The sequence below is a fragment of the Pan troglodytes genome, chromosome 10 (assembly GCF_028858775.2).
Source record: "Pan troglodytes isolate AG18354 chromosome 10, NHGRI_mPanTro3-v2.0_pri, whole genome shotgun sequence".
Lineage (NCBI taxonomy): Eukaryota > Metazoa > Chordata > Mammalia > Primates > Hominidae > Pan > Pan troglodytes.
Genome location: NC_072408.2, coordinates 113270864 through 113283963, shown reverse-complemented (window position 1 = coordinate 113283963; position 13100 = coordinate 113270864). Strand labels below are relative to the sequence as shown.

General features: G+C 40.5%; 1 protein-coding gene across 2 annotated transcripts in view; it reads right to left on the bottom strand.

Moving 5' to 3' along the window:
- The window catches only part of POLR3B (RNA polymerase III subunit B), a 146946-nt gene that overhangs the window by 35665 nt on the left and 98181 nt on the right, over window positions 1-13100 (bottom strand). For both annotated transcript variants that reach the window (XM_001161567.8, XM_063787089.1), the window contains exons 21-23: window positions 11671-11829; window positions 9599-9716; window positions 5338-5480 (exon numbers count right to left, since the gene is read on the bottom strand). In XM_001161567.8, coding sequence (XP_001161567.1) covers window positions 5338-5480; window positions 9599-9716; window positions 11671-11829 — 420 coding nt within the window. The remainder of the gene's footprint in view (window positions 1-5337; window positions 5481-9598; window positions 9717-11670; window positions 11830-13100) is intronic.

Below are 13100 nucleotides of genomic sequence, written 5' to 3'. Positions count from 1 at the left end.
AAATGGACCTAATAGACATCTACAGAACTCTCCACCCCAAATCAACAGAATATACATTTTTCTCAGCACCACATCGCACTTATTCTAAAATTGACCCATAATTGGAAGTAAAACACTCCTCAGCAAATGTAAAAGAACAGAAATCACAACAAACTGCCTCTCAGACCACAGCACAATCAAATTAGAACTCAGGATTAAGAAACTCACTCAAAACCACACAACTCATGGAAACTGAACCACCTGCTCCTGAATGACTATGGGGTAAATAATGAAATGAAGGCAGAAATAAAGATGTTCTTTGAAACCAATGAGAACATAGACACAACGTACCAGAATCTCTGGGACACATCTAAAGCAGTGTGTAGAGGGAAATTTATAGCACTAAATGCCCACAAGAGAAAGCAGGAGAGATCTAAAATCGACACCCTAACATCACAATTAAAAGAACTAGAGAAGCAAGAGCAAACAAATTCAAAAGCTAGCAGAAATAACTAAGATCAGAGCAGAACTGAAGGAGATAGAGACACAAAAACCTGTCAAAAAAAATCAATGAATCCAGGAGCTGGTATTCTGAAAAGATCAACAAAATACATAGACCACTAGGAAGACTAATACGAAGAAAAGAGAGAAGAATCAAATAGATGCAATAAAAAATGATAAAGGGGACATCACCACCGATCCCACAGAAATACAAACTACCATCAGAGAATATTATAAACACCTCTATGTAATAAACTAGAAAATATAGAAGAGATGGATAAATTCCTGGACATATACACCCTCCCAAGACTAAACCAGGAAGAAGTTGAATCTCTGAATAGACCAATAACAGGTTTTGAAATTAAGGCAATAATTAATAGCCTACCAACCAAAAAAAGTCCAGGACCAGACGGATTCACAGCCAAATTCTACCAGAGATACAAAGAGGAGCTGATACCATTCCTTCTGAAACTATTCCAATCAATAGAAAAACAGGGAATCCTCCCTAACTCATTTTATGAGGCCAGCATCATCCTGATACCAAATCTGGCAGAGATACAATAAAAAAAGAGAATTTTAGGCCAACATCCCTGATGAACATTGATGCGAAAATCCTTAATAAAATACTGGCAAACCGAATCCAGCAGCACGTCAAAAAGCTTTTCCACCACGATCAAGTCGGCTTCATCCCTGAGACGCAAGGCTGGTTCAACATATGCAAATCAATAAACATAACCCATCACATAAACAGATCCAATGACAAAAACCACATGATTATCTCAATAGATGCAGAAAAGGACTTTGACAAAATTCAACAGCCTTTCATGCTAAAAACTCTCAATAAACCAGGTATCGATGGAACATACCTCAAAATACTAAGAGCTATTTATGACAAACCCACAGCCAATATCATACTGAATGGGCAAAAACTGGAAGCATTCCCTTTGAAAACTGGCACAAGACAAGGATGCCCTCTCTCACCACTCCTATTCAACATAGTGTTGGAAGTTCTGGCCAGGGCAATCAGACAAGAGAACCCAATAAAGTATACTCAGATAGGAAGAAAGGAAGTCAAATTGTCTTTGATTGCAGATGACATGATTGTGTATTTAGAAAACCCCATCGTCTCAGCCCAAAATCTCCTTAAGCTGATAAGCAACTTCAGCAAAGTCTTGGGATACAAAATCAATATGCAAAAATCACAAGCATTCCTATACACCAATAACAGACAAACAGACAGCCAAATCATGAGTGAACTCCCATTCACAATTGCTTCAAAGAGAATAAAATACCTACGAATCCAACTTACAAGGGATGTGAAGGACCTCCTCAAGGAGAACTACAAACTACTGCTCAAGGAAATAAGAGAGGACACAAACAAATGGAAAAACATTCCATGCTCATGGATAAGAAGAATCAATATCAGGAAAATGGTCTTACTGCCCAAAGTAATTTATAGATTCAATGTTATCCCCATCAAGCTACCACTGACTTACTTCACAGAACCAGAAAAAACTACTTTAAAGTTCATATGGAACCAAAAAAGAGCCCACATAGCCAAGACAATCCTAGGCAAGAAGAACAACGCTGGAGGCATCATGCTACCTGACTTCAAACTATACTACAAGGCCACAGTAACCAAAACAGCATGGTACTGGTACCAAAACAGATATATAGACCAATGGAACAGAACAGAGGCCTCAGAAATAACACCACACATCTACCATCATCTAATCTTTGACAAACCTGACACACACAAGCAATGGGGAAAAAATTCCCTATTTAATAAATGGTGTTGGGAAAACTGGCTAGCCATATGCAGAAAACTGAAACTGGACCCCTTCCTTACACCTTATACAAAAATCAACTCAAGATGGATGAAAGACCTAAACATAAGACCTAGGACCATAAAAATCCTAGAAGAAAACCTAGGCAATACCATTCAGGACATAGACATGGGCAGACTTCATGTCTAAAACACCAAAAGCAATGGCAACAAAAGCCAAAATTGACAAATGGGATCTAATTAAACTAAAGAGCTTCTGTACAGCAAAAGAAACTATCATCAGAGTGAACAGGCAAACTACAGAATGGGAGAAAATTTTTGCAGTCTATCCATCTGACAAAGGGCTAATATCCAGAATCTACAAAGGACTTAAACAAATTTACAAGAAAAAAGCAAACAACCCCCATCAAAAAATGGGCAAGGGATATGAACAGACATTTCTCCAAAGAAGACATTTATGCAGCCAACAGACATATGAAAAAATGCTCATCATCACTAGTCATTAGTGAAATGCAAATCAAACCACAATGAGATACCATCTCATGCCAGTTAGAATGGCGATCATTAAAAAGTCAGGAAACAACAGACGCTGGAGAGGTTATAGAAAAATAGGAACACTTTTGCACTGTTGGTGGGAGTGTAAATTAGTTCAGTCATTGTGGAAGACAGTGTGGCGATTCCTCAAGGATCTAGAACCAGAAATACCATTTGACCCAGCAATCCCACATACCCAAAGGATTACAAATCATTCTACTATAAAGACACATGCACACGTATGTTTATTGTGGCACTATTCACAAGAGTAAAGACTTGGAACCAACCCAAACATCCATGAATGATAGACTGGGTTAAGAAAATGTGGCACATATACAGTATGGAATACTATGCAGCCATAAAAAAGGATGAGTTCATGTCCTTTGCAGGGACGTGGATGAAGGTGGAAACCATCATTCTCAGCAAAATATCACAAGATCAGAAAACCAAACACTGCATGTTCTCACTCATAAGTCGGAGTTGAACAATGAGAACACTTGGGCACAGGGAGGGGAACATCACACACCGAGGCCTGCTGGGGGTGGGAGGCTAGGGGAGGGATAACATTAGGAGAAATACCTAATGTAGGTGACGGGTTGATGGGTGTGCAAACCACCACGGCACGTGTATACCTATGTAACAAAACTGCACGTTCTGCACATGTAATCCAGAACTTAACAAAAAAAGTTTAGTGGAATTAGAACACATTGCATAGCCACTGAAATATCTGCTAGTCTGCAACTCTTTGCATAATACCCTGATGGGATAAAGACATAAGGATTTGGGGACCTTAGTCTTGTAAACTGATTCAGAAACGGGATATTCTCTTATGGTGTGCATTCTTGTGAAGCTTCCAGTGTCAATATTTTACAAGAAGAATATCAACTTTGCTCTTGTCCAAGTAGGAGGCCAAGTAAGATAGAGACTACAAATGAGGTTAAGGTTACCCCACAATGACCTAGCAAATGAGGTTAAGGTTACCCCATAATTGACTCAGCAACTGTCAAGACCAAGATAAAAGGGGAAACAGTTTCAATATACAGAATTTGATTTTTTACTGGCAAGCCATATAAAATGTTAGAAACTCAAGATACTTTTAAAAACACTCAAAGGGCATTAAGAGTTAGTATCTCAGGGAACTATATGAATTACAGGTGTCAAATTCACATTAACAGATGGAACCAATCATTTCTTAAAAATATTGGCAGGCTAAAATAATCTTGCCTCTGTCAACAGAACTAAAAATGAGTTTGATGAAAGAGTATCTTAATCTGACATAGTTTCATTGGCAAAATGACAACTAAGGCTGGGTATACCTGACCAAGAAAACTGTAACATGGATATACTCGCTTGGCAAAGAAACTTAAAATCAGCAGAAACACAATGTGCAGTTATCTTCAAACCAATTAAAAATAAGAAGATATCACACTAGTAATTTATAAGCAAATGTGAGAGTCAAGGTAGAAAAGTAGAAGTAATACATCTTAAGTATATATCAAAAAAAAGATGGTCAATGTTAATGATCATTGCTGTTACTTCTTGAGCACTTACTATGTGTGCCAGGCACATTGCTAACTGCTTAACAGTCAGTGTGGCCTAGTAATTAAGAGCTAGGTCTCTGGAGCCAAGCTGCCAAGGTTCAAATGTCAGTTCTCCCATTAATTGTGTGACCTTGGGCAAGCTATTAATCTTTCTATGCCTCTGTTTCCTTATCTATAAAATATGGATAATGATGCCACCTCCCTCCAGAATTGTGTGAGAATCAAATGAGTCAGCACCTGTAAAGTGATGAGAACGCAGCCAGGCACACAGTGCTACAAAACTGTTAGCTGTTGTTATTCTTAAAGCTAAGTGGCAGGCAGAGCTAAAATTAACAGTGATACAGTGCTGTGTTTCTTGAAAATAAACAAAACTACAAATAGATGAAAACTGTGCAGTAACCATCAAAGGAATGAATGAGGCTTGCCAATGGGATTAGATGTAAGACACACACAAAGCACCGCCCTGGGGTCAGGAGACCCAGGTTCTAACACCAGCTCAGCAACCAAGTAGCTGTGTATCCTTGACTGGCCACTGAAAATGCGGGGTCTGAACATCCTCAACTGTAAACAAGGGGACGGATAACTCTGAGGTGTCTTCTAGTGCTGACATCTGACACTATGACCCAACAGAACATATAGTAGTTTAAAGATCTATCTTTCAGGAAAAAAAAAAAAAAAAAGGCACTACTATTTATTTTTTGAACAGCTACATGTATCTCAATAGGCACATCACCCAGACTGTATCTATAATTATAATTCTGGGCATAGCAACTGCAGGAGAATGAAACAGACAGCATAGAGGAGCAAGTCTACCATGTATTTTTAAATGCCATTAAATATAAACAGGTTAATCTAAGAAATAAAACAAGATTAATTTTTATAACAATGTAATACTTTTCCAAAGTAAATTTTTTAAATGGGGGAATTTTATATAAGTGGTTAACAAATACATTCATATATTGTTTTATAATCAAGTTGAGAAATGATACAGTTTACCCTTTTGCCCATGACGACTGCTGAATTTGTCTCCAATTTCTGGACGCCTTGTCTGTCTCAGCAGCATTTTGATCAGAAAAGCATCTTCAGCATTTGAAGATATCATCACTTTTTCAATATATGAGTCTGTTGCTCCTTTGTAGCTGGTGTTAAGAGAAAGTCACTAAAACAGAGTTTTCAAACTGCCCTTTGTGAACTTCTCACCCATGTTATATTTCATTTCATGCCTACCATAGAGTATTTTGACATTTTCATCTTGGGCTCTGAAAAATGACTTCAATTTTTTTTTAACATTAAATTCAAATTTCACAATTTCCCTTTTACAATACTACACGTTTATTATGAGGAAGGCACAGTGCAATTTAATCCTCACAACAGTCCATACTGTTATTCCCTTATTATAGATGAGGAAAACTGATGCTTAGAGGGGTTAAGTAACTTGTCCAAGGGCACATGACTCACACAAAGTGGAACTGGGATTTCAGACTCAACTCCTAGTTCTTAATAGCAATAGCACTTTTACTTACTCAGCTTTTCAATTATTAATTTTTTTCACATAACAAACATTATTAGAAATCTACCAGGTATCAGATCCTGGTAGCCTTCGGACACGTAACAATTAAGTAGACACAGTTACTGCACCAAAGGAGCTCACAATCCAATCAAGGAGGAGACAGGTAAGTGCAGTAATGGTATCTGGTATGAAGAACAGGAGAGGCTCAAGGGAGATAGTCAATTCTGCTGGGGGTGGGGGATGACAGTGGTGGCAGGGAGTGGCAAGCTGTCAAGCCCTGCCACAGAAGAGGTAAACCTCAACTTGAGACCTGACCAGAGTGGGTCACTGACAGAGTGGCAACCTGAGCGAAGGCCTAATTGAATTAGGATGGCACATTTTGGAGAATAAGAGGTGATTTCCTAGAAACATAGGGCTTAGTGTGCGAGAGGGGCCTATGAGGCCAGGGAGGCGTGCTAAGGACGCCTTTCCCACAGGCACCACTGTCGTTCACACTTTTACTTAACTTACTCAAGTTTCACTCTATTTATCCAAGGGAGTAACACGGCCAGAGTAGTTTAGAAAATCACCCAGCCGGGCACGGTGGCTCATGCCTGTAATCCCAGCACTTTGGGAGGTCAAGGCAGGCGGATCATGAGGTCAGGTGTTCGAGACCAGCCTAACATGTGAAACCCATCTCTACTAAAAATACAAAAATTAGCCGGGCATAGTGGCATGCCCCTGTAATCATAGCTATTCAGGAGGCTAAGGCAAGAGAATTGCTTGAATCCAGGAGGTGGAGGTTGCAGTGAGCCAAGATCGTGCCACTGCACTCCAGCCTGGGCAATAGAGCGAGACTCCGTCTCAAAAAGAAAAAATCACCCTAGCAGTGATGCAGAGAGAGCCTGAGTGGTACCAGCCTGGAGGCAGATGGACAGTTAACAAGAACTCCAGGCGGAGCAGAGGGCCACAGTGCAGACACTGTAGCATGAAGCAGGAGGAGGGAGAGAAGAGAGCTGCTAAGATGACAGGAACGACAGGATTGGTGTGTGTGGCAGGTAAAGGAAAGGAGTCAGGTTGTGCTGGTGACTGGCTGGCTGCTGGCAGCTGATGCCATTTACCAAGACAGGGATCCAGGAGGAGGAGCCTGTTTGGGACCACTGTAAAGCTGTCCAAGTGCTGATATGAAGCTGACACTGGGCAGATGTCTATATGGGAGTCATCAGCAAAAACAGGGTGACTGGAGTGCTGAGAACTGGGGAGCTTGTCCAGATGAGGTTCAAGAGTCACCTTGGCCAGGGTGAAGTCATCACAAGGCCAGGCAGGATGGGGGGCTAAGAGTGAGTGATTAGACTGACAGGGAGGGCCAGGCGAGAGCAGTGTCACAACATCAAGGGAAGAGAGAGGTCAGTGGTGTCAAATGCTATAGAAGTGTCATATGAAATTCATTCATTCACATAACTATTTACTGAATACCCACTATGTGCCAGGTACTATGCCAGAGACTAGGGGGTACAAGGTGAAAAAGAAACAAAGTCCCAGTCTGCAAGAAGATTCCGATCGAAGAGTCTGTCTGATTTGGCAAATTCGACTATACATGGGTTTTGCTTATTTCTTTACTTCCTGTCTTCCTGCACTGGGGTGTGATTCCCACAAAGACAGGGACTGCTGGTTTTCCTCCCTGCACTATCCCATGTGCCTGGAATAGTTCCTGGCATACTGTTAGTGCTCAAAAAGTATTTTTTAAGGGCTGGGCACGGTGGCTTATGACTCCCAGCACTTTGGGAGGCCAAGGTGGGCAGATCATGAGGTGAAGAGTTCGAGACTAGTCTGGACAACATATTGTATTTTTTATTTTTGTAAAAATACAAAAAATTAGCTGAGTGTGGTGGTGTGTGCCTGTAGTCCCAGCTACTCGGGAGGCTGAGGCAAGAGAATCACTTGAACTGGGAGGTGGAGGTTGCAGTGAGCCGAGATCGTGCCGTTGCACTCTAGCCCGGATGACAGTGCGAGACTCCATCTCAAAAAAAAAAAAAAGTATTTCTTGAATGAAACAAACACATAGGATGTCTTTGGTGACCTCTTCTGGAGCTGTTTCAGGAGAATGAGGAGGTAGGTAAGAGGCCAGTTCCGAGGGTTAGGGAGCAAGTGGAAGGTAACAAAGTAGAAATGGAGATGACAAGATGATTGCTCTGAGGAGCTTCGTAGTGAAAGGAAGAGGAATACAGTGGCAGCTAGAAAGGGACACAAAGACCAGAAAAAACTTTCATTTTCCTTTAAAGGTGAAAAGTATCTGAGCACATTTTCTAGCCTGTGGAGAAGGAATCAATAGGAAACAGGTTGAAAATATGGGAGGATAAAAGAGAAGATGACAGAAAAAGGTCTCTGAAAAGGGTGAATGAAATTAAGAAACCAAAAGGAGAGATGAACTTTGCACAGAAAAAGAGATATCCTCCTTCAAGACAGGAAGAGAGCCAACCAGCAGAGCCACCTCTGTAACTGCAAAATAGCTGTTCATAGTGTAGAAGTCAGTGTAGAGTCTGGACCCATCCCCTAAGCAGAGCTGCCCATCTTCTCTTTGGTGCTCCTCCTAGAGAGACAAATCCGTGGCACCCACAATGCTTTGCTGGGTTTAGCACAGTGGTCAAGAGAAGCGCTCTGAAGCCAGGTTGCATGACTTCAAATCCTGGTGCTGCCCTTTATTGCTGTGTGACCTTGGTAAGTTACTTAACTTCTCCTTGCTTCCATCTTATCTTTCTAATGAGCCACTAAGAGAACATAGCTCCTGGGATGCTGGTAGGATTAACTGAGCTAACACATGTAAAATGTCCAGAACAGTAACTGGTACAGTGTAAATTCCCAATATGCTATTATGATCATGGTCATTACTGCACTTTTTTTGTGTGGAGGTCTTTGCCAACTAAATATGACTCTTTGCAGGCAACGCCTGTGGCTTATTTCAGCCCTATATCGCTGGCACAAGAGGCAGGATGGCTGGCACATGGCAGGCCTCAGCTACTGTGTATTGAATACATTTGTAAAACTGCCATCACAACTCAAGAATCTAGTCCTCCTATGTCACCCTCACTGCCACCTCCTAAACTCAGCCTAGTTCACCTTGGCTAGGTTAGATATCTCTTCTAGTTTGGTTTTTATATCACAATGTGGTGACTATCATTGGCCCTTCTCACTAGGTTCATATTTTATTAAATTTTAGAGCTTAGAAGAAATTTAGAGATTAACAAGTCTAACTCTTTCATTGTATTATACAAATGAAAAAACTGAAGCTAACAGAATTTAAATGCTTTACTCATGTAAGATACACAAAACAACCTCTACTAGAGCTGGGCTATGTTCTAGTATACTGTGATGCCATGCTGTGGCCAGTGTGTTTTACTGTTTAAAAATATGACTCTTATCATGTCACTCTCTGCAGTATCAATTCCCAACTCTTTCACAACCTAGCCCCAGCAAGCTACACTGATCCTCCAAAACCCAGGCACTTTTATGCCCATGTGCCCTTCATCCTGTTGTTAATTCCACCAGGAACCCCTGCCTATGTGGTCCACACCTCAAACCCAGTTTAGGGCCTATATGATTCCACAGACTAGTTTTATCTTCTATGCCATGCTTTTTCCATGACAAGTAATGTTACCCCAAATTGCTATTTCTAGTTCTCCAACACACCAAGACCTAACTTCGAATTTCTCCCATTTCTTCTCTTTTTCTAACCTTTCTACATATTACCAGGGCACAACCAATACATACGTTATGGGTACATCTTTGTACTGCGGTTGCTGTGGTACATTACTTCCTTCCAAAGGAATCTGAGTCACTGTGGGCATGGACTTATTTACAAGCACTTGTTTGTTTTCTACTTTCTCACCTGAGAAAAAAAGAAAAGTGTTAGGCACATCGTTATCATCTGTGTGGAATACAAAGATTACGAACTAGGCAAAGATGCACAGGCCTGCAGTCCCAACAACTCAGGAGGCTGCGGTAGGAGGATTGCTTGAACCTAGGTTGAGGCTGCAGTGAGCTATGATTATGCCACTGCACTCCAGCCTGTTCAACAGAGTGAGACTTACACCCCCCCGCCCCCCCACACACACACAATCATAGTCTATATAAAATTAAGAAAATAATTCAGAGTACTACATGAACATGAGAAACATCATCTCAGTAAATAGCAATTTTATATATCTCTTAGGGTGTCTAGTTTTGGTCACTTATTTTTATTTATAGTTATTTCAACCAGTAATAAGCCACCACCAATTTAACTTGGGCAACAAGGAAATCAAAATATTTCTTTGGTTATGCTGTTATTCCCATTTTTGCTTTGTATCGCTTCCTGGTAAGCTCAAAGACCAACTACCTGTAGTACTGTCACAGCGCGTATTTTCCAAGCCATACTGACCAGTGTTAGGGTGAGAAAAATTCTCCAAGAAACAAAGGCAGAGGGAGGGAGGAGAAGTCGCGTACTCTGTGTCTCTTTGGAACCACAGCTTGATAAAGCATTCACCGCCCACAGGCCAACTATGACAAAGTCATGTGGATTTCCCTCCTCACAAACTGGGTTCTCTCCACCTTCACCACAGCTCCTGGTACCAGGTCTACCTTCTATTTTAGTGCCCTTCTAATCCTTTTTCTACACTGTAGTCAGAATGATCATTCAAAACGCTTATCTGAATATATCATTGCTTTTAGGATCATAATGAAAATAGTATCATGGGCTCGGCGTGGTGGCTCAAGCACTTTGGGAAGCCGAGGTGGGTGGAGAACTTGAGCCCAGGAGTTCAAGACAAGCCTGGGCAAGATGGTAAGACCTCATCTCTACAAAAAATACAAAAAACTATCCAGGCATGGTGGCACGCGCCTATGGGTCCCAGCTATACAGGAGGTTGAAGTGGGAGAACCGCTTGAGTCTGGGAGGCAGAGGTTGCAGTGAGCTGAGATTGTGCCACTGCACTCCAGCCTCAGTGACAGACTAAGACCCTGTCTCAAAAATGAAATTAATAAAATAAAGACAATACTAACATGGTTGCAAGGACTTGCTTACTCTGGCCCCTACCCCGTGCGTCACCCACCAACTCGTGTGCACCATGCTTCCCTGCACTCTCTTCTTGTTAGCCACACTGGTCTTCTTTCAGATCTTTCAACTACCAAGCTCTGGGACCCTTGCACAAGCTTTTCTCATTACTTAGAACATGCTCCCTGATCCTCTTCTTTAGTTAACTCTTCCCTGTCCTTCAGATTCCAGCTCACTTCCTTGGGAAAGCCATGCTGATCTTCCCAACTAGGTCAAATTCTCTTGCTATAAAATGGCCTCATAGTTACCTATATGATTCCTTAACCTGGATTTATGCATGATCCTCTGATCAATGTCAGTCTCCTGCACTAGCCTGTGAGACCCATAAGGGCAAGGGCTATTTGTTTCATCAACAAAATGCATTACAAATTTGTAATTATAATGGAGTCATACCTTTGCAGGGGGATAAAATTCTAAAGTAGTCTGTAAGCTAAATGCGTAAATGAAGAAATACCAGTGCAGATGCAGGGACATGAACTACTCTAAATATTTCCTTAAAGTGGCTTTTCTATTATTCAAAGTTATAACTAGAAAATTATAGTTAGCATAGATTACTGATAGGTAAAAACATAGTGTATAGAAAAACAGACTGGAAGGAAATTCATCAAAAATGACCTCATTGGTTGAATTTGGATGGTGGTTTCATAGGTTGTTACTTTTTTCTGCCCTTTTTGCCAAATATTCAGAAATATTATTGAATAACATATGATGTCAAAAAGTATTAAATTTTTTTCTTTTAAAAGGCTTTTACCTGGAGAACAAATACCATCTGCATCTAAGATTTCATGTCGCCAGATAGGTTTCCTTGTAGCAGCATCCAACATGGGCCCCATCACTTTATCAAAAGTCTGATTGGTGTATCGTTTCAACGTACATTTAGCATTTTTATATACAAGGCAACGCCCAAAGCCTAAAATGAAACCAAAATGGGCATTAGAACCACCAGTAACCCAAAGCTATAAGAAAATATGGATTTGTGCTACTCAACAATCCACTCCACCTCACCCTCCCCCAAATCCCAAAACTTCTCTGTATTTGATAATAATCTGGGACCAGTACAAACCAAATAAAAATCTGATAATCTGAAGAAGCAGCACAGGACTTGTCCTCTACCTACTGTCTGTGTAAACACTGGAATCTCTACAACCATTTTCTGCATGGAATACACCTTGTCATACTGGAGAACGGTGAGAGAAATCTAAGACTGGCGCTGTGATTCTTTCAGAGGACAGAGCCATAGAATATTAGAATTGGAAAGGCCCTTAGAAATCACCTGATTAACCTATCTGTTTTACAGGCACTAGGAGTGAGGTCTAGAGAAATTAAGTGGCCAAGGTCATCCAAAAAGTTGGCAGCAGAGTTGAGAATTGTGTTGAACAGCACAAGTCCACTGACTCCTGAGCCAGGATACACATCCTTTTGGTGCATAACTTCTGCTAAACTTCCCTGGAAAGTTTTCCTTTTTAAAATTTGGCATTTAGAGCAAGTTCTAAGCCAACAAGTAAAAACATTAATTTTTCTCCAGAGAAGAGACAGAATGAAAAAAGAAACAATGAAATTATTTCAATGGGAAAAATAGTTCTCCTCTGCCCTTAAGATTGGAGTTTAATTACATTTTTAGATTGCATTTATCTAGTGGATGAGGGAAAAGCTGTGAAATCAACTAACAATCTAAACATCAAGAAAAATAAGCTGTCTAGCAATGGATCAGAAAAGAAAAGGAAGAAAAATAAGCAAAAAGGACAGAAGAAAAACCTTTGGGTGGGGCAAAAAAACTCAACCACTGAATCCCTAAAAGAAAAAATCCATGAGTTGTAGAGTTACCCAAAACAGCTGTCATTCCTTCAACACTATAATTTCCTGATTCTGTGGCTGCATTTCTTTCTTTTTTCCCTTTGGCCAAGCAGTTATTTTAAACTGGATTCTCTTACTAATCTCCTCAGGATATATTGAGCCATGCCAGAGTTCACTTAAATAAGAAATGTCTCAGGATTAAATGCCACTTATTACTGATGAAATAAATGCATGGCAGTAAAATCCTTCACTTAACAATTTTCCACCAAAAACAGAAATCTAAGAATGTGACTTTAGAAATCAATCAGGTAAAAGTGGATTTATAAATAAAATCTCAGGGCTGTAATGTAATTTTTTAAATATGAAGGTGACTGTGAGATGAAGTAA